This window comes from Equus przewalskii, chromosome 6 (genome assembly GCF_037783145.1).
Source record: "Equus przewalskii isolate Varuska chromosome 6, EquPr2, whole genome shotgun sequence".
NCBI classification, from domain to species: Eukaryota; Metazoa; Chordata; class Mammalia; order Perissodactyla; family Equidae; genus Equus; species Equus przewalskii.
In genome coordinates, this window is record NC_091836.1 from 94,023,821 (window position 1) to 94,045,937 (window position 22,117).

General features: G+C 43.0%; 1 protein-coding gene across 1 annotated transcript in view; it reads right to left on the minus strand.

Moving 5' to 3' along the window:
- Nucleotides 1–22,117, minus strand: part of LGR4 (leucine rich repeat containing G protein-coupled receptor 4) — a 95,115-nt gene that overhangs the window by 8,802 nt on the left and 64,196 nt on the right. Inside the window, exons 3-13 of the mRNA XM_070624570.1 lie at nucleotides 17,077–17,148; nucleotides 15,787–15,858; nucleotides 9,027–9,242; nucleotides 7,599–7,670; nucleotides 5,768–5,836; nucleotides 4,809–4,880; nucleotides 4,570–4,641; nucleotides 4,165–4,233; nucleotides 2,370–2,441; nucleotides 811–876; nucleotides 57–128 (exon numbers count right to left, since the gene is read on the minus strand). Of these exons, the coding sequence (XP_070480671.1) occupies nucleotides 57–128; nucleotides 811–876; nucleotides 2,370–2,441; nucleotides 4,165–4,233; nucleotides 4,570–4,641; nucleotides 4,809–4,880; nucleotides 5,768–5,836; nucleotides 7,599–7,670; nucleotides 9,027–9,242; nucleotides 15,787–15,858; nucleotides 17,077–17,148 (924 nt within the window). The remainder of the gene's footprint in view (nucleotides 1–56; nucleotides 129–810; nucleotides 877–2,369; nucleotides 2,442–4,164; nucleotides 4,234–4,569; nucleotides 4,642–4,808; nucleotides 4,881–5,767; nucleotides 5,837–7,598; nucleotides 7,671–9,026; nucleotides 9,243–15,786; nucleotides 15,859–17,076; nucleotides 17,149–22,117) is intronic.

Here is a 22,117-nt window from a genome sequence, read left to right on the forward strand (position 1 = left end):
TAACCTCTAGCTTGTCAAAACTTTTATTTGTCTGTAACAACCATAGAGAAACTTACAGAATCCTTAGGGATATCAGGCCTTGAAAAGTACCTTCCTTTATTTGGTGGATCTGATTACGCTGTAAAGAGCTAAAAAAGACAAAGAAGAAAAGAATGAAAGGAAAAAGAAAGAAAAGAGAGAAAAAAATTATTTTCTATTTTGAAAAATAATATTTCCCAATTAAACTTTTCTAAGTTTAAATACTTATTCATAAGGAACCCTGATCTTGTTGAAAGTAAAGAGAACTGCTGTTTCCTCATCTCTAAGATGAAAGTGTTACACTGACTGGTATTCCCTCCCAAATTTTACTGAGAGTTAACACACACGACTACACTCCTTCTCAACCGCACACGGTGGGGAGAGCAGGAAGACAGCCCACCATCATGAGCACTAGGACAGGAGGTCAGAGAAAGGAGAGCACTATGGGAGAATCAGCGCCTCCCTCCCCAGCTCCCCATCAACTTCCACCGGAGCCGTCCTGTACCTGCGCATAGCAGGTGCCAGGATCACGTCTGGTTTCTCTCATCAGCCAGGACCAGCTTTTGTTTTTTTTTTGTATACATCCCCCTCCCCAGGTGGTGTCTCACAGAAGGCCTGGTGCTAATAAGTGCCGGCTACATGAACACACCTGGCACAATCTGACATTTATTCATAGGAACACCTGAGAATATGAATTTCTAATGTCTTAATGTTAAGGCCGTTTACTTAAAATAGGAAATAATGAATTAACAACACACCACAGCAAAAAAAGTAAGTCAAAGACCAACTTACATTTCTTCCAGAGCATGGCAACCATTAAAGCTTGGAAGCTCTCTTATATTGTTGTAAGACAAGTCCCTTAAAACAATGGAAAGGAACACATCATTTTCATGTTATCAGAAGACTAGATGGAAAGAGCTGCACCCAAAATCACGGAGAGCAGCGCTGAGATCTGCAATGAGGGGAAAAGCTGAGCAAGAAAAGCAACTACTTTCTTCTTGAGACTTGTAAGCTCCTAGAGGACCTCAGGAAACAGTTAAGATTTGCAAACTTCAAGTACATAATGTTGAGTACAGACAATAGAAAATACAATTTAAAACATTAAGTACATATAAAATAAATATATAAAAATATAATACAGAAAATATATAAAAATCATGTTTAAGTGGTAGAGTTATAAGTATTTTAATTTATATTTTTACAATATTGATTATACCACAAATAGTTTCTATTATTTACTTAAAAGGCTATAAGAGGGGGTCAGCCCCATGACATAGTGGTTAAGTTCAGCATGCTCTGCTTTGGCAGCCTGGGTTCGTGAGTTTGGATCCCAGGCGTGGACCTAGACCATTCATCAGCCATGCTGTGGCAGTGACCCACATATAAAGTGCAGGAAGATTGGCACAGATGTTAGCTCAGGGCCGATGTTCCTCAGCAAAAAAAAAAAAAAAAAAAGCTATAAGGGGAAAGGTATGCATACTCACATTTTCAACAACACTTACATTAGATCAAATATTGGGACTAATTAACTCCCAGTTAATCCCACTGCAGTTTTTCCTCAACAGTAATCAATGTGTTTGATACTCTGTGACACCATTTAATTAGTAATGCATCGCACAACAATGTTTCAGTCAACGACAGACTGTGTATATAACAGTGGTCCCATTAGACTAGTACCATATGGCCTAGGTGTGTCATAGGCTGTATAACCTAGGTTTGCGTAAGCACACTTGACGATTTTCGCACAATGACAGAATCTCTGATGACACATTTCTCAGAATGTGTCCCTGTCATTAAGTGGCACATGACTGTACTTGGTTCATCAGTCAGTCAGTTATTTCCTTACTCTCTCCCTCCACTGAATACTTATTAACAACTTAGTAACTTAATTGTTTGTTCTTGCGACATTTTTACATCCTTTATTTACTTTTAATTTCCAGGTCAGCTAAAAGTTTCTGGAAAGCTCCATACTTAGTTGGTTCCTGATCTAAGAAAGATTTGGCCTCTGCTTAGGTTATGGATGAAAGAGCAGGGTATGGAGAGAAAACACCTCCAATGAAACTAGAATAAGGACAAGGAGTCAAGAGAAGAAAAAGTCAAGGAAGAGCGCAGCTTGGTTTCACTTTGCTCAAAGTCAAGTCTCAAGATGTGTGAAATATACAATTAAACCAAATTCCAATGCACATTACCTACCCTGGGGGGCTATTAACATACCTGCTCATTTCCATGAAAGAAACAAATAAGAACTAATTAGACGTCAAAATCACCTAATGAAAATAGTTCACTGAAAACAGAAGTCAACATGTGTGAAGTGTGTAAAGGTATGAGGAGGGAAGGAGAACCTGACTTACAAAGTCCTGAGCATCTTCTGTTCTTGGCACAAATTACTGGATATGCTGCTTATCTTCGTCCCTGTCAAGGTCCTGTGGAAAAACACAGTTCATCTAAGAAATGATTCAAGTTGAGATGGTAAACAAAATGCTACTCTTGCATAGAAAAATAATGCTCACATATTTGCATAAGTACTAGAGCCTATGTCTCCCACTGCTGATTTCTCCCTAAAGTTAGGCACATGAGGGGGCCAGCCTGGTGGCACGGTGGTTAAGTTCACATGCTCCACTTTGGTGGCCCAGGGTTCATGGGTTTGGATCCTGGGCGCAAACCTAGCACCACTCATCAAGCCATGCTGTGGCAGCGTCCCACATACAAAGCAGAGGAAGACTGGCACAGATGTTAGCTCAGGGGACAATCTTCCTCAGGCAAAAAGAAGAAGATCAGCAACAGATGTTAGCTCAGGGCCAAAAAAGTTAGGCATGTGTGCAGATGAATTATTAACCCTCAATACCAATATCATTTTCATAGAAATGCAGAAAAGCTGGTGACACGAGATGTTAACATTGACCAGACAATGAGCTTGACTTCTCACGGGCCAAGAGAAAAACACTAATCCATGGTCAGCCTGACCACCATCAGCTCTAAGTTCTGTGCCTCTCACACCCAAACATACGAAACCAACTTAGCATCCTCTCCTGCCCCCAAACCCTGCTTCTGTCCTTCCTTTCAGTCAGCCCGACTCAACATTCTGAACGTTCCCCTCCCCTTGTATGTTCCCATCTGCAGTCAATCACCAGTTCCCGGTCTTTCTTCCTCTGCATGGCACCAGCATCTGACCTTCTCTCCCCATTTTTACTGCTACTGTGCAGATCAAGGGTGAAATGAGGCAGAGAGGGGTGTAGGAGTCTCAGACTGGCCACACCGAGGAACTCCAGTGACAACTGAAGACACAGAACTCCATGGTTCAATGTGTTCACTGAGCCAAGAGGACTATTCCCAGGGCCTCCTCACCGCTCTGCCCAACTCCAGTCTCTCCTCTTCTCACGCCACCTGCTCCATCTTTCTCGACACTTCCAAACTGCCTTAAGAGTCAAGTTTAAACCCCTCAGATCAGTGCTTCCCAACTTCACCCTTCTTACATCTTAGCGCACATGAAAATCATAACATTTATGTGGCGTACTGTGGTAAGGCTCCTCGTGGCTGGAGACCCCAGCCACCTTGGGCCCCACCTGGCTGTCTGGACAGCTGAGATCATCAAGATCTTGGATGCACCTGTAACCCATTCACAGACTACCCACTGGGACACTTTGCGATAACCAAATGTTCAGTGTTCAAGACTTGCCATTTTAAAACTGACCCAGACAATTTTCCACATTTCTCCATCTCATTTCCCATTCTATTATAAACGTGCAATGCCAGCTGGATTTGATGAGCTGTATGCCATCCTTGAGTATATTTTCAGTATTCCTCATTTAACTAAATCCTGCCTTTCTAAATAAAAGACCCAGCTCTGAGAAACCTGACAGTACTCAACTGTGAAACATTTCCCCTCCTCTGATGGTCTCCATGGACTGTGCCACTTCTGAATTCCTAACACACTGCTTCTAATTTGGCACCCAGTTCCTGCCTTATATTTTCAGTAACTTTTTCAGATCTTCTCTCCACATACCAGGCTACACTCTCCCTGAGCCGACTGACCCCACACCCAATATATCCACTTCCATGCATGATATTCACAGAAGGAGATGGTAGGAATCAACATAAAGTCGTCATCATGACCGAAGACCAGAGGCCAGCAGGGGCCACACTTACAGGCTCTCCAGGTGGACGGTTCCAGTGAGGTTGGGGAAGCGCTGCACTAAGCTTGCGCCACGAATGACTCTAAGAAATTGGGAGAGAAAAAGGACTTTAGAATAAAAATTTCCCATAGATAATATTTTCATTTTACTTTTTAAACAGTTTAAAATTACAGGATTACTATACCCAAAAATAAAATTGGTTTTCTCTCTTGAATATACCTAGAAGTGTGCTAAGTCAGCCAAGTGTTCACACAAATAAGAATCATCATAAATTTTCAGAATTGCCCTTTGGACTTCCACCCAAGGAAAAGAAAATAAAAGATTTTGTTTTCTGCAGCTATAATAACAAAATTCTAGTTTTCCATTAAAGCAATTGTATAAACATTCAGGTTTGTTTTAAAATTTGTATAATACTTACAAGGAATGCAGATCAGATAAATTGTGAAATGCTGAGTTCCCCACAAAAGACAGAGGATTATCATACAAATGTCTGTAAAAACACCCAAAAAATGAAAAGTTTTCATACGTTCACAATCTATGTTCACAAAGTCCATATATCTAAGAGCCTGAATTTTCACTCTTCATCCAGATGTTTGGCATCATAGAAATATAGCTTCAGAAGATCACATGTTAAAAGAAACTTTCAAAACTACTTACATAGTTCTTAAGAGTGGATTACCATCAAACGCTCCATCAGGGATAACAGAAATAGAATTACTATGAAATAACCTAAAAAGACACGAGAAAAATATTTTGAAATGCATATTCCTTGTGAAATAAGTTAAAACCAAGTATCAACTACTGTTCAGTATTATGTAAAACACAACTGATAACGACTACATGAAAATTTCAAAAGTGTGCAGAAACTGAATTTTTAATTCCATCTCATCTTTTTCAGGACCAAACTTAATTCTTTTTAGGCCCACTGCTTAAACTAGTCTCCACCAGGTCCCTCACCTACCTTTAGCTGTTGCTTCATCATCAAAGAACTTTAGACCATGAGATTCAAAAGGTGGTCTAGCACCAAGTCGCTCACTCGCCCACACTTAGTCTGTAAGCAACGCATCCGAGGGGCTTAGCTGTCATCTCATGACACACAATGCCTCTTATGCCATATACATTCCTATCTCTGCCCTCGACAAATCCAACATCCAAAAATGCTGTCTCACTCCTTTCACTTATTTAAATACGTCCATTCAAGTCCACTCAAATTCCTTCTCTTTGGTGATACCTTTTCCAATGACCCCAAGCTTCAATGAGGTCTTTTTCTGGAATGATTTATCTATCCTATTCATTCGGCACTTATTTCTACCTAGAAACTGCTATCTGTGTGTCTTAGATGGTCAGTCTCCCCAGTGAAACCAAGACTACAAGATTCGAAAGGCGCAGACAACACATTAGGGATGCTTTCCCCAGAATCTAGCCCAATACTGTAATGTGTGCTCAAAATTGTCCATCCCGGCCAAGATAAAGTAATCTGCATGATCGCATTTGCATTTGTAGTTGTGTGTTCTGGTATATGCAACGGAACAAAGATGTTCTAAAATGTCCTTGTTGGAACATTAAACGCTGAGTCTAGGGATATTAAAGCAGAGAGAGAGCAAAGCAATACTCACAGCTCTTTCAGGCTGGGAAGCGCTTTAATAGCCTGAGGAAATTCCCCCAAGTTATTATAATTCAAGTCCCTAGAAAAAAATAGGAAAAATATGTAAGAATATTGAAGAGTGGTAACAATTTATAAGGCATTTTGGTACAAATGGGTTTTTAAAAAATCCACCCTCTGGAGGTTAATTCTTTCTTTACCGACCATATTGCCAATCCAAACACTGTACGAGTTTAATTGAATTTACACATCTTCTTAGAATATTGAATAGAAAAAAGAATCCTAATTCCTCTACAAAGTTTTTAAGTCAATAATCTTAAAAGTTCCAAGAATTCTCAGAAGCACATATTACTGGTGCATTAAATAAACAAATCATCTGAATGCCATTTCTCAGGAAATTCACCATAAAACAGAATTTATACACTATCCATTTATCAATGACAATAGCCTGAAACTGAGGTTTCCACTTGACATTTACAGTGGCTTGTGAAATTCTGGCATGAGGGCCATGGACCTCTGCCCTCCCTTCAGAGGATGACCTCTGATAAGTATGAACAAGGAGAAGGACCAGGATGGCTTCACAAACTGTCATCCTCAAGGAGGGTACCAACTGTTGAAAACGTTCATATTAAGTAGGAGCGAGAAAAGCCATAGTGATCTGTATGAAAAGTCTTAATTCTGGGTATGTTTAAATTTTAATTTCTTTTAAACCAAAAGAGCATACTGGCATATAATTAGCATGGTAAATTTTAGAATGAGAGGAAAAGAAAATCAGAAGCCCAGATCCTTAGAGAACTATTTTGTTTTCTTTTTCTACATAGAACGGAAAGTGGCAAATAAAAATTTAACTGGGAAGAAAATGTTTAATTTTGTTATAATTGGAATAGTACACATGGTCTAGGATCCAAAGACCTGTCCAGTCTCTGTTATACTAGTATTTATGTACTTAGAAAAGGGGAACTGAGTTTGGAAGAATCTTCTTCAAGAGCTTCAGCTCACAAATATCCACTGATGTTCACTATCCTTTAGTTGTTTAGACAGGAAAGTGGATTAATAGAGTACTAAGAGATTATAAGTCTTCTCGTTAACTGATGGTTAACCAGAAAATTCGTAAAACAAAATATTACAAACCCTTAGCATTCCAATCAGATGTTACTCACCCATCTAATTGGGACATTCTCTGAATCATTTATTACAGCACAATGGCAAATATTATAAACTCCAACTAAAGCCAACGAATATAAATTCAAATAACAGAAATAAAGACCCTACTCTCGATTACGCACAGCGGCACAGTGTCTTTAGCTCATACCGTGTTGCAGTGTAGAGTTGAAGCAGCCAGAATACCAGTTAAAGAATACTTTAACTAGTAGAAACAACGACAAAAGTATCCTAAGCAAAATGGAGAACTTCACCGCATTTAGCACACGAAAGCAGAGACAGGATTCAAACCCAGTGCTAACAATTAGCAAGGCAACTGAGATCGTGGAAACAAACAAACTTTTTCTAGCATTAATTTTATAAGGTTCAAAGTTCCAAAACTGTCTATCATACCTTTTAACAAAACCAAAATTTTTGAAAAGATATACTGCTTGGCAGATTGAGCTGTTTTTAACATGTACTTTCGTAAGAAATATCAAGTTCAAACTTGCATGCCATTTTTAACCATAAACTTAGATTAGTTTCATAACCGTGTTATTTGATGGCAAGAACTTAGTCATGTATCAAAGCAAATTAATAATGAGCTGAACTCAAGGCCATTATTTTTTCCTTTTTGTGCAGTGAAATACAAAATTGCACCATTAACATCACAATGTGATCATCCAAAACATGAATGAACTTACAAGGTCTCCAGGTTATCCAGTCCATCAAAACAGTGTTGACCCAGGCTTTTAATTTTATTATTATGAAGATGCCTGTGGAAAAAAGCATCAAAATGACTTTTGCATCACCCAATAGCAACTCTTATAATGTTTTATGTGTCAAAATTGGTATAGCTTAAAGGAATGGTGTAGCTAAACATTTCAACTCTTGACTAATGGAAAACAAACAGCATTCAGTAGTTATCTCTCGACGTACACCACACAGGATCTGATTCACTGAACACAGAATACCAATGGAAAAGGAAAACATCTCTAGTGGAAAAACAGTACACACATGGAAGATTCTTTAAATACTACCATCCATATCAGAAGTTGTTTTTTTTTTTTAATTGGCACCTGAGCTAACATCTGTTGCCAATCTTCTTTTTTCTTCTTCTTCTCCACAAAGCCCCCCAGTACATAGTTGTATATTCTAGTTCTAGGTCCTTCTGGTTGTGCTATGTGGGACGCCACCTCAGCATGGCCTGATGAGCAGTGCCATGTCCATGCCCAGGATCCAAACTGGCAAAGATGGGAGTGCGAGAACTTAACCACTCGGCCACAGGGCCGGCCCCAGAACAAAAGTTTTCATGACCTTTTAATTACATGAAGTGAAACTGTGATGAGCTCTCACATGGGGATGTGGGGGAAACGATCAGTGAGAATCGGTAACAGATTTTAAAAGAAATGCCACTTTATTATGTCCAAGCTTTAAAAGATTAAAAACACAGAATCATATACTCTTTGAACAGATAAGTTGGTAATAACATGAAATATCGCTGAAACTTCTGTGATGATATCTTCTGTGAGCATCTCAAAAGTATTCTGCTTCTTGTAACGCTGAATACATTGGGGCTACACAAGTAGAGCTGTACACGTGTTTGCTGAATGACTCAATTTCTTCTACAAATGGCCATTGATTTTAGAGAGAGTCCACAGTTATCATCAGATGTTTAATTTTTTAATTATCCTATTTCGTATTTTAAAAAGTCAGCACATCTCATTTTTTAAAAAAGGCATCTCCTCCAAATACTAGCCCTTCAGGAACATACTCAGTGAGGTACGTTCATAATAATTTGTCACAAGAAACCTGATTTATCTCCAAATTAATACAAATCTATGATATTAAAAGAAGTGGAGAGGGGCCAGCCCAGTGGTATAGTGGTTAAGTTTGCATGCTCCACTTTGGTGGCCCAGGGTTTGCAGGTTCAGATCCAGGGTGCAGACATACACAGCACTCATCAAGCTATGCTGTGGCAGCACCCCACATACAAAATAGAGGAAGATGGGCACAGATGTTAGCTCAGTGACAATCTTCCTCAAGCAAAAAGAGGAAGATTGGCAACAGATGTTAGCTTGGGGCCAATCTTCCTCACCAAAAAAAAAAGGGGGGGGGGAGTAGAGACTTACAGAACCACCAGGCTTGAGAGGTTGGTAAACGCAAAGTCAGGGATGCTTGAGATCCTGTTGAGAGCCAAGGTCAGTGCCTGCAGAGTCGGCAGATTGCTGAGGGGACGCACGGGCACCTCCGTCAGGCTGTTGTCATCCAGCCACAGATGTCGTAACTGAGCGAGCCCCTCGAAACTGTCCTCGGGGACTGAGGTAATGTGGTTGGCATCTAAACGCCTGGCAGAAACAGAACAACCGCGTTCAATAACGAATTCTAGCAGAATGAGTCAATCCACGTCACACGACTCTCAGAGTTTTTAAAACCAAAAGGAGTTATAAAAATGGCAGGGCCATAGAGACATACCTCTAACTTCACTAGGTGCTCATAAAATTTAACAACTTTCCTGAGATCAGTGCATAGAAGTCAGTTCTTCCTTCGTAACAAAGGGATGAATCCAAATCTGAATGCTTCAAGAATCTTTGGCTAAGAGTAACTTTCTGGGAGAACAGTATTAAAAAAGAAAATCCTCACACAGCTCGAGCTGGCATTTTACATTTCAGAATATATTATCAAGAAAACAGAAAAGCAACAAGAAGAAACTAAGCTGAGTAAATAAGCTACTTTACTTACAACTTCACATTATAACTAATATTTGACATTAAATTTAATTGCTCTTCTGACTTGGCACCAAAGGGGAAAAAAATAAGAAAATATTTACAAAAATTTTTTAACAGTAACAAATCATTTCAGTAGATTCTCAACAATCCTTATTACCACCAAGTTAAAAATGCAGGTGCCGGGTACTGGCAAGCAAATTTCTCCTCTCTCAGCGCTAACAATTCTGAAATGTTAGTTTGTTAAAATTAACAGTTGTCAAGAAAAGGGCAAACTGTCTATAGGGAAAATTAAACAGCTAGTCTGATCAATGTTATTGTGGCTTGAAAGCTTCTTTAATTTTTCCAAAAATTTTAGAATTAAGGACATCTTACTAATATAATAGAATTTTTCATACTTAAAAATCTGAAAATCTGGAAAACGAAGTCCTAGGTTATTGTTGGCACAACCAGGCCTAATTGTTGGAAAAATCGCTTTTCAACACAGATACAGCCTGGTATTAATGTGATGGGGGCAGACTGCTCCTGCCAGGCAAATCACAGCTGTCTTCACAGACCCCTCGTTGCTCTATCTTCACTCCTTAAATTCATCCTTCACAGGCTGGGACCTCTTAGTGAAAATTAGGCAACACAAAAACTGGTGGAAAGTCAAAATGACAGCAAATTCTTAAAGAAAGCAAGTTGGACAGTTTTCAAGTTCAGGAAATTCTGACTCTCAGTGGTTTCTGTGCCTCCTGCTTCCTGCTGCTGGTGCAGCTTCAGATCCTGCGCTAATGTCCAGGTGAGCAGAGAGCCCCAGGGCCCAACTGTCCCCCCACCCCCACCCCAGATGCGGGCTCCCTCCTGGAGGCAGATGAGCAGGCGTCGCAGGCCTGCAGGCCTGGTGAGGATCCAATGGATGTGTTCTGTTCTTTTCGATAAAGTCAAGCTAACTGGGAGATCACTGCAAAGCGAGAGCTTAGGAAACTGAGCAGCTGCCTTAAGAATCCACTTGGAAGCAAACATCTTTAGGCCTGTTTATTCCTTGGGCTTTCTGGAACGTATGCCTGAGCAGAGACAGGCATCCTTGATATGACAGACTGGCAGCGTATTGGCTACAAGCTGCTCAGGAGATCTGCACTAGTGAGCGGATAGGAGTGTGCTCAATCACATATGCACATGCACGCGTGCACACACATACACACACACACTCCACAACCTCAAGAAACTTCCACTTAGGGGAGAGAAACATTGAGCATACAATCACAAGACTCACCATATAATGTAACTAAATTATGCAACTAAATTCTACTTGTAGCTAATTTAATTATTTGCAATGCATTCAACACATTTATTTATACAGAGCATCTTGTTGGGCATGAAGGATAAAAATGAACAGGCATGAGGCCTGTCCTCATGAGATGGACATTCTAGTGCAGAGTGACCCACAGTGTAATAAACAAATTAAAAACGATTATAGAGTGCTTACAAAGTGCTACGAAGTAAACACGCAGGGTTCTGAGATCAAGACTGACAGGGGCTGAGGGGAGGGGAGCCGCCTCAAACGCACTGGTCAGGAAAAGCATCTAAGAAGGTGCTACTTCAACTGAGATCTGAAGAATGAGCAAGAGCAGGTGGCACAGGGTGCTGGGCAGGAGCATGTGAGGCAAAGGAAACAGCGAGGGCACAGACTCGGCAGCAGAAACCAGCTGGGTGTGGGCTCAGCACCTCCCAGAAGGTCAGAGTGATGAGAACACAGGAGGAAGGGAGCGGAGGTCCAGGGAGACAGTGGGGATGTGAACAGGGACTAGAGTATGCGGACGCTGTAGGCCAGGGAAGAGGACTGAATTTTAAATACAGATGGAAGTTCCTCCCCGTTTCTCAGTGTTAAAGCAGTTTAGAAGTTTAAATTGCTTATGTTATCATATTGATGATAAAGTGTGTTCATATTCACCAAAATAATGAGCAATGTTCCCCCCACGTAAACACACAATACTCCATTGAAATTAAGTCCTCTCTATAAAAGTGTTTTGTTAAGATGTGTTAAGATATTATAGTGAAAAAAGTTATCCGTACCTTTTTAACATAAGAACAGTTATATACACCATTTATGCTCCTGCAGAATTCTGTGCCATATACCATCAAAAAGGGGACAGCCTTAACTTACAGGAAGATAACCAGGAGAGTTCCGAGCTAAGACAGTAACGAAACTATCTTCTAGGCAAACAGTCATAAACAACAAATGCACAGACACAACTTCCTCCGTACCCAAAATTTCCCCAAATTGTAAAGTCATACCTAAGAGCTCAAAAGAAAGAACTCTGGGAAAATGGAGTCCTTAAATAAGAAGTTAAATGAGAAAAAGGACTCGTGGGACTCAAATGGTTAATCTTTATGCCTCAATTCACATGGGGGTGTTGGGGGCACACGTGTAAATGCAAGAGTCTGCACTTACACTGAAATCAACGTTTCAGAGGAACTGTCTTAGCACTGTGGCTTTCCACCAATGGCCTACACCGTTAATATTCATTCTAACTAACAGACCAAGAAAATACTGTAACATTCTTTCAGAGAGGCAGTAAATGGCATCAGGTATCTCCCACGCGGAGAGATCACGCAGCTTACGGTCCCACCGTCTACACTCCACATAGCAGGAGGTAACGACGTCCACCGAAATGCACTTTAGCTGTTACAAGGTTAACAATTATTAATTGAATTGCCTTACTATTTTTGTCTTTTAAATGTGCTTTTATTCCCTAGTCTCAGAAGCTTGTTTTACATCTTGAGACTCACCTACTTATTTTTTCTTGCCTTAAAAGAAATTACATTAACCAAATAATTCTATTTGCAGATATTTACTGATGAACGTCTACCAATAAACATCTATTCTGTATAATCAAAAGCTCACCCTTTTTCTCTCTACTTCTAACTTACCAATAATATAAATATTATAGTGCTACATTTTGTTACCAGTTTCTGGTTTAAAATAGTTAAATTCTGTTATTGTGGAAAACAGGAAATTTAATCTTTGAAATCCTTTAATGTAAGTGTGATCTAATGTAAAGAAAAAAGTTCTAGTGGCACAAATTCTGACGTGTCATTTTAACAGCCCACTCAGGCAACACTCCAGCCATTTTCCTGGCTTTGTGCAAGGCCGTTACACGACCTTCTGCTACTCTCCACAATTCACTTCCAGATTTTATAGACATCCTCACACACTTGCATGAAACCACTTCTGCTCAACTTCATGCCCAGTGAACTTTGCTCCTGTTAAGCACTACTTCAAAACCACCAGGAAATCTTTCCTGTAATTCAGGTCTGAAGATCAGATTTTCAAACTGACTCAAGTGCTGATAAGACTGTTTTACACCAGGTCAGAATTTCAATTGTATCTAACTTGACCACTACACCCACTGTGCTAACAAACCCACTAACATTTCCTTCTTAAATCACCCAGGCCTGACACAGCTCCTTGGGTTTCTGATACACACAAAAACATCCCAAAGCCTTTTTAAAAATTAGTTTATTTTGACCCCTCTCCTCAGCTGCACCCTCATCCCAATTTTAGAGGTTATTTGAGCTCTGCAACTCACTCAATGAGTGAGGGACACAGTATGCCTGTTTAAAACATTATTTTAGAGGGAGAAATCTGATTTCTGTGAAAAGCACTTTAAATCACCTAAACTACCAATAAACGTCATGTACACTTTAATGTACTTATTGACCACAAAACTAAGAAGAATCCATTTGTATGTTTTTTCTTTTCTAAAGTTCAAAGATTTTAATCTTCTCTTTCTTGGCCTTCAAGCTAGACAAAGTGATGGAGTATTGTGATCATTAAGTCTTAGGAAATAAGAACAGTTATGGATGGAGGTCCTGAAGTCAAATGAATTCTGAAGAAGCAGAGGAGGATGAGGAACCACTGACGGAGGGGACCACGGCCGAGGTCAGAAAGTGTGAGGAGGCAGCAAGTCACAATTGCACAGGAATCCCTCCGCCGCCTCAGGGAGAGTCTGCTCGGAACCCACCCCACCGGCTGCGGCCAGGGACAAATCCTCATCTTCCAGAATTCGGCATTTTGGTGAAATGAGCTACTTAATATATTTCTACCTTAGGTTAAACTTCTGTTTAAACAGAAATTAAATGGCCAATACCCCAGATACTCCTTTTTTATGACATAAGATACACTTTAAAGTTTAACCTTTACAGCATATGATATGATTTATTAGTACATATTTCTGTTTTCACATTCACTTCCCATTAACTACTAGAATATCTAATCTAAAATCTAAAGGTAATCTCGAATTTGCAATTTCCAGTGATGTGTTTCTGGTGCAGTTAAAATGGTTTTATATTAGCAAGCGGATGGGACAAGCAGCCCAATGCTTTTCACCTGGTCTCCTGTAACTCCCACGCATTTCCTACAAAAGTTTACATTTACAGTTATTTCAAAGGGCAGCAAAAATCCTAGGGCACAGACTGGTATACAAATATGTGATGTGGTAAAAATCTAATTTTATACCCAGAATACATAAGTGTGATAACTATCACAATTTTTTATTCAGAGTGCTTCTTAAAACTTCCATGTATATGAGAATTACCTGGGGAAATTGTTAAAAGTACAGGTTCCTGGATCCTACCTTTAAAGAGAAAATATAATCACTTCCAGGATGCTGCCTTAGGGATCTGCATTTTGGCAATCTCCCCCTAGGGATTCTGTTGCAGGTGGTCCCAGTGCCACACTTCGGAAAACAATGCCACAGACCCACTGTATTCAGTATTAGGACAGGAACCGAAGCAACGTAAGCTTGTACTTGATATTCTAGCAGAATTACTAAGTTCCTTGTTTTGAAGATACTTTTTCATCCCTTTCAGACAGTCCCTTCACCTGGGTATCCAAATTAGGTAAATGCGTAATCAAAGAAAAGAAACTGATGAACTCTCTCATCATCATCATTAATATTAACAGATTCTGCAAATGTTGAGTCAGATACTGTTACAAGTGCTTTCCATGCCTTCAAGTAGACGGCAGGCAATGAGCAAGCCAGCGCGTGGAGAATTTTAAATCACCTGCCCGACATCACCTAGGTAGGAAATGGCAGAGCAGAGACTCAAAACCAGAGGGGCCTGTTTCAGAATCTCGTTAATCTGAACTCTGAATTTCTCTTGAGAGCGACGTAAACATTCTGACAGATAGCTACGCACAGGGCTTTTCCTAATCTTGGCAAAAGTTGAATTACAACAACCACATGCTTCAGTTCAGCGCTTCCCAACCCCTTCCCTTAATGTGGCCCTAAAGACTGAGGAACTGGATCTCCCACCGCAGAGGCAGGGGCCTAAAGTTGTCGCCCCAACAGCACTAGTTCACAGCACGCATGCTAGTCATTAACGAGTAACTGTTCCAGATAAAGATGATTGTTTCTTCACACTTTCTGTGTATTTGCACCATCCTGGTGACTCACTGTCACTTCCCTGATCCACCCACTATGGGGGAGTGCAGCGTGCAAACCCGAGCCACAGAAGCAATGATCCCACTCTCCAGGTTTGCACACAAACACACACACACACACACAGGAAAGAGCCCAAAAAAGAGCAAAGTGAAGGGCTATCTGTAAAAGCTTTGGAAATTAGTGGCTGAATTTGGAAATTACATGGTAAAAATCACGAGTTGAAATCTTGAACACAGCAAAGAAAACCAAACTTTCCTCAAAAAGAAAAACCAGGGAAGAGGGCAGCACAGGTGATTAAGTTCCCACCCCAATGTGTGTCCGGTGTCCTCAGATGAGGAACTATACTCAGTCTGTTCTGATTACCATTACCAGCTGCCACAGAGACCTCTTGCGGCTGTTTCCTGACCACGATGGCAGGAGACACTACAACTTCTGTACACACACAACTCTGGTTCCGAAGAGGAGATGACCACCTGCCACACGCAAGCTCGTGGAGCTATACCTAGCAGTGTGCGCTGGGAGCCCTCTGCCAGCCTCTGAGACAAGAGGAGGGAACTGAACCACCCACCTCCCGCTCACCAAAGGACATTTCGCCAGCGGCAACCGGCAGTCCCCAACTCCATCCCAGATGAGAGGATCGATCTCCCTCTGCTCCAGGATTCCAGTTATTTCCACATTTAGCAGCCAGAGTGGTCTCCTCACGATCCAAGAATGCAGAAAACCAAAAAGTTACTTACAAGGACTGCAAAGCACTCAGCCCTCGAATGGCTTCACTGGGCACTGTCTTCAACTGATTGTTCTGGAGGGTTCTGAAAGGAAATGTTTGATTAGTGAGTAACAAGCAACTGTGATCACTTTTTCTTAGAAGACTTCAGAGCCACTTCTTACCAAAAAATATGTTCAATGTCAGGAAAGGGGGAGGGGTCAAGGTGGAAAGCATGCAAGACAAGAGGATCACAAAAGAGCAAGAAGCATCCACTGTAAAGACAGGAAGGACCCCCAGGCCACTCCCCGAAGTCGGCTCTCACACAGACCCGCTGGGCGATCGACACTTCCAGGGGCTGTTCAGCTGCGGGGATGAAGGCACCCTGACTCATGGTCATCGCCCTGGGTGCTGTGCATGTCAGCGGGGAAGGATAACAAGTAACTGCGAGTGTGACGGGCAGACCCACTGGCACCCCTGGAGCCTTCTCAAATGGAACGAAGCAGAGCCCAGAGACATGGACATCAGGAAAGCCAATCTTGCCAAGAAGAGAGCAGACCCCGAGCTCTCAGGGAGCAGCAGCCATGTCCCCAGAGAGGACAGGGCCAGGGCTCCAACTAGCTACGGCCTGGAGAATGGAGGCATGGAGCAGCACTGAAAATGAAGTCCTTATCATTTCTGCCCAAAACCACTTCTAGTCCCATTAATGAAATGACTGCTTGACAGAAAGGAGTGGCCAAGGGCCCATCAGGCCCACTGAACCAGAGAGATCTAGTGACTGCTCAGGGTAAACCAGCAAAGTAGTGACAGAAGTGGGGCTGGCAGTCAGTTCACCTGCTCCCCAACCTGCCATGCTCCAAACTCCTGACCCCTGCCAGGACCAGAGTCCTGAGCCTGCACCAGCTCTGTGAGTCCGAGGCAGCTCACCTCCAAAAGGATTCTAGCGTTTGGAGCTCTTGTCAGTCTTTTCCCTTTAGGGTCAGCCAATTCAAAGTTTCTACAGCTATAAAATAAGTAGAAACAAAACTCCACCAATAAAGCTTCAATTTGATTTTTATTCAATGCATCAGCCACACTAAAAGCCTAACATTTAACTATAACACACTGGAGGTCAGAATACCTATTATTTAGAGTTTTAACATTCGTTATCTAGACCCAAGTTTGCCTAAATCAGCCTCTAGCCTCCCACACCACCCATTGGCCACTCCTTAAATCTTTTAATCCTGAACTAAAAGGCACTGTGCTTAACCTGGCTCCAAGCACGTTGACTATGCAGAAAGAAAATACACAGCCAGCTGTGAAACTCTACAATTGTATTACTTACAGAACTTTGAGTTCTTTCAACCCAGACAAGGCCTTTGGGTGGATAAAAGAAAGGTCGTTGCCAGCCAATCGTCTAGGAAAAAACAGCAGCGAAAGAAAAAAATTGTAATTCAGACTTAAAATTGAGAACTCAAACCCAATCTGCGATTAAAGCTGTATGTTAGACATTTCTCAAGTCTCTCCAACATTAAAAATGGACTTAAACCTTTGCTAAAGCCATCCCAAGATTCTTCCAACAAGATTAATTTCCCTAGCATTTTTTTCAAAACTCCCAATACAATAATTTAAACAGGCACATTTTTATTCTGGTGAGGTCAAGCAAGCCAAAACACATTAAACCAAATTAAGTTTGCTATTCACGGTCGCTCTCTGCAGCTTGAGGTGTTTTCCAAGTGCCTCATAAACACAGACCACTGGTCAGCAGGCAGGCGTGTTTACTCAGATCAGAGCACACCAGCCTGTCGGGAGGAATGCCCGCGGGAGGCAGTTCGGCCTGCTGCTCTCCACAACCAAGTGAAAGTCACTGTAGGCATAACTCTCCTGTCAGTAGTTTTTTTCCATAGACGTCGTTTTTTTAAAAAATAAACACCCTAAAGAAAGGTTAAAGTGACAAATTTAAGTGTGAGAGTAAGAGTGGAATAAGGAGGGGCTGGCCTGGTGGCACAGCGGTTAAGTGCACATGCACATTCCACTTCGGCGGCCCGGGGTTCACCTGTTTGGATCCTGGGTGTGGACATGGCACTGCTTGGCACACCATGCTGTGGTAGGCATCCCACATATAAAGTAGAGGAAGATGGGCACCGATGTTAGCTCAGGGCCAGTCTTCCTCAGCAAAAAGAGGAGGATTGGCAGCAGTTAGCTCAGGGCTAATATTCCTCAAAAAAAAAAAAAAGTAGTAAAAAAAAAAAAAAACCCTTAAAAAAACAAAAAAAAAACCCCAGAGCTGAATAAGGAAAGGATAAGGATTCTTCAGGCCCTTTGGTAAGAAATCTGAGTGCACAGTTTACTGAGCCTACTTTTCCTCCCATTTTCTGCAGCACAGGGACACAGAAGGACGGGTGCACAGGCGACCTCAGGGAGAAGTGGCAGGACAGCAACTCACCTAAGTAACCTGTGCACAGGTGAACCGGAGGAAGGTTTTCAAGGACTGCCTTAAAGACGACAGCTGTGTGCCCACGTGACTGGTCACGGGCCTCTCCCAGCTTCCTGGCTCCCTCTGGGGTGCTCGCCCCCAAGCAACGAGATTTCGTAGCTATAATTTTTTTAAAATGCTCTCTCCCGCCTCGTGTCTTGGAATCACACAGTCACCAGGTCATAGGAATTCCTCCTTTAAAGGGTCTATTTCCACTGTCCTTCTCTCTATACATGCCCTGCACCCCGAGCCTTATTCATCAATCCATTCATTCACTAAACAGTTCCGTTCATTCGTTAACACATGTGAGTGCCTACTAAGCACCAGGCACATGCCATCCTCTTCTTAGACTTCAGGTGTCCCCACTTCCAATCTGTTCCTCTTACACACCCTGATTTTAAGGACACGAGGAAGGTGCCTTTACCCTTCCGAAAACTTGAAGTCACGGAGATCTGAAGCCCTACTTTTTAGAGGCATTATTTTCTCCTGGGGTCTTTGTCCCAGTTAAAACGCAAACAGCCCTGGGAAGGATAGCATCTGACCCTTACCTGGCAGTAACACGGAAACGTGCACGGAAGGCACGTGTGTGTTGGGAGGAGGTGGCAGTGGGGGAGCGAAGGTGAACCCACCAGACGACTAAGACACCAAGAGTATGTACGTAGAAGGACTTCTTCAACAGCAAGGACGGCAACACTGGATTCTCAGGAATCAACAGACTTTTAACACGGGGTTCATTCACGCCTCTAAACTAACTTCTTCCTAGAAGCCCTCTCCCAGGCTCTTTGTTTTTCACAAGGCCCCCAAGCAGGTGAGCTCCAGACTGCAGGCCGTTCAAGGCTCCACATCCAGGCTCAGGGCCTTTGCCTCCCAGGGTTCACCACACGGAAAATGAGGTACAGTCACATGCTCATGACAACGTTTTGGTCAATGACGGACTGTGTACAGGATGGTGGTCCTGTAAGGTCAGTCCCATAGAGCCCAGGTGCGGGGCAGGCTACAGCATCTGGGGCGGTGCAAGTGCACTCCACGATGTTCGCACACGGCAGCTCTCAGAACATGTCCCCGTGGTTAAACGCCACATGGCTGGACTGAAGAAGAGTCTTTCAAGACCTCTTCAGGGCTTCCATTTTTAAATGTTTCTCCGCAGCAAATCCTCTCGGTTCTAGTCTCGTCAGCTCCACTGCCACGTGGTCAAATGCTTCCCCTCGCAGCCTCATCTTCGCCCCTGAAATACCCACCTGCAGGGCTACTTCCCCCGGACACTTCAGTCCCTGTGAACGTGCCCTCCGTGTGAACTCTCAAAACTTATAACTCAACCTGGTGGCAGGCTACCTTCTACTGACTGCTTCTTGCACATCAGTTGTAGGCCAAGTCCACATGCTTCCAAGGACAGGGCATTCATCTCACCCTCTGTTACTGCCCACCAGCGAGCCAACTCATCAGTCAGAAACTGCTCTCTCAGAATTTCCTCGTCGAAAATGCTCGCCATTCCCACGCCAGCATCCCAGTCTACCTTAGTAGCAAGCTATTCAAGGGCCTTTCCACACCCCAGCCTCACTAATTAAACTCCACTGGTAATGCTCACAAGCTGCCACTGGGTGTCTAAAAGGTCACATTGTACCCTAAGGACCAGAAGGGGCAATGCCTTCTTCCCCCGGGGCCTCAAGTAGTCATGTGACTAGAACTGCTCCTCCATGTTATCTGAAAGACCAGCCTTAAAAGGCCTTAGTTCACCAAAAAAACTGACACCCAGGATTCTTATTCTTTGTTTCTAACATTAGGGTTTTTGTTTTTTGAGGAAGATTAGCCCTGAGCTAACTGCTGCCAATCCTCCTCTTTTTGCTGAGGAAGACTGGCCCTGAGCTAACATCCATGCTCATCTTCCTCTACTTTATATGTGGGACGCCTACCACAGCATGGTGTGCCAAGTGGTGCCATGTCTGCACCCGGGATCCAAACTGGCGAACCCCTGGCCACTAAAGCGGAATGTGCGAACTTAACCGCTGCGCCACCAGGCCAGCCCTAACATTAGGTTTTAACGTCCCCATATCTGTGGGCTTTCCTTGAGGAGTTCAGTCTACTGTCCTAAGGCTCATGAAAAAGAGTATTTTATAAAGTACCAAAGCAAGTGACAAAATGCAGAACCCCGATGCCCTTTACTTGTGGACAGCAAAGGGAGTTTAACCACATCAGCTAAAATATTTGCTTCCTTTTCCCAAATCTCTGCCCCTTTATAAGCCATGGGAAAACTAACATAACCTAACATCGAAAAGTATCCTCTCTTTCTCCACTAATCGTTCACAGAAATGAGCAATGAGCTCTCTGTGCCTGGCTGATCCTGAAATCCAAGCCACCATCTGGAGAAATAAACACCACGAGGACGTGGTGGATGGTGGTAATGCTCGGCAAGGGAGCACCCCCCCACCACGGCTCTGCTCCCCTCGTCTCCTACAGGAGGAAACAGCCCGGGAGCCTTCAGGAACTCATCTCCCATGTTCATCAAGCTATGGAGCTAAGGAACAGCAAACAAGGCAGCCTGGTAAGGGCTCCGGAGACATGCTTTCATTTTAGTCACCTTATGACAACAGCCCTGCTTCTCTGACTCCCTGAGAGGTTAGGCGACTTGGCTCAAGTCACACAGCTGGTAACTGCAGGGGAACATTCCAGTTCTCGCCTGGCTGGCTCCAATGGTTATCTGTGTGCCTCTGCACCACGAAGCCATTGGTGTGTCACCAAGACAACAGGAAATAATTCCCAGAGAGGTGAAACAGATGGACTTGGGTAAGTTAGCATTTTTGTTTGAGCAGCAACAGCTCTTGCCCAGCAGCACAGGGCTCACAAGTAGGGACTACGGCAGGCGGAGCTCAGAACCGCAAGGATGGAGGGATTCCCAATAGACCAACAGCACCATCCTTTCCACAGCCTAAGACGACCAGTGAGAAGCAGGTGAGGATGGGATCCCTGAGGGCACCAGCCAGGGTCGGGGCATGCCCAAGCCCACTGGGACTCGATTTAGGAGGCAGAGTATTCTCTGTTGTGCTTTTTTAGTATCTCTCCAGGAAAACCAGGGGGCTGGTCCTAAGCAATAATTTATCACCAACAGCCCTCTAGGAGCCAAGAGCAGCTACTTCCTATTCTATGCCTGGGTTTGTCTGTGCTGGACCCAACAGTTTACTTAGCATCTCACCTCATGAGGACTTACTGGCTGGCCCCAGAAAACCTTTTTAATTTGCTAACTGAGGATATTTATAATTTTTACTGTTTTTTCAATGGCTGTGAAGCCCAAGGAAAAAAATCAGTAAAGTGAGAACAGAACGGTGAATGAGGTACAATTTTCTGCCTAATAAGGGTACAGAGCACCAGACATCACTTCCTTCCCCTCTGCACCCTGCAGCCCCTCAGCCTCCAAAGACCATGGAGAGCCTCGTTGCAGGTCTCGATCCATCCACCCTTTCACTCTTCCTGCTGCCACCTGGGTCTAGGCCCTCATTTTCCTCCTCCTGGATTATTGCCTCGAACCTCCACAAGGCTTCCGCCTCAAACCACTTGATCATAACACTGTGAGATCTACATCTTCAGAAGCACAACGCTGAGCATTTTCCCGACGGTTTTCTCCCTGCTCAATCGGACGGACCTCCGGGATGATCCTCTCTGCCTTTCTCACCTTATCCCTCACATTCCTTGTGTCCTACAGTTTAGCACACCACACATTTCCACCTCCGACTCTTTGCTCATGACACTTCCTCCACCTGAGATACCCCGACTCCAGCCTCAGCCAACTGCACCTTATTCATCACCACTGCCCTAGGCAGGTACCACCACCAACCTGAAACCATTATGGGATCCCCTCGCTTCGATCCACAGGTATCTTGGGTGAAGCTCTCATTGGGTGCATCTTATTTTGCCTCTA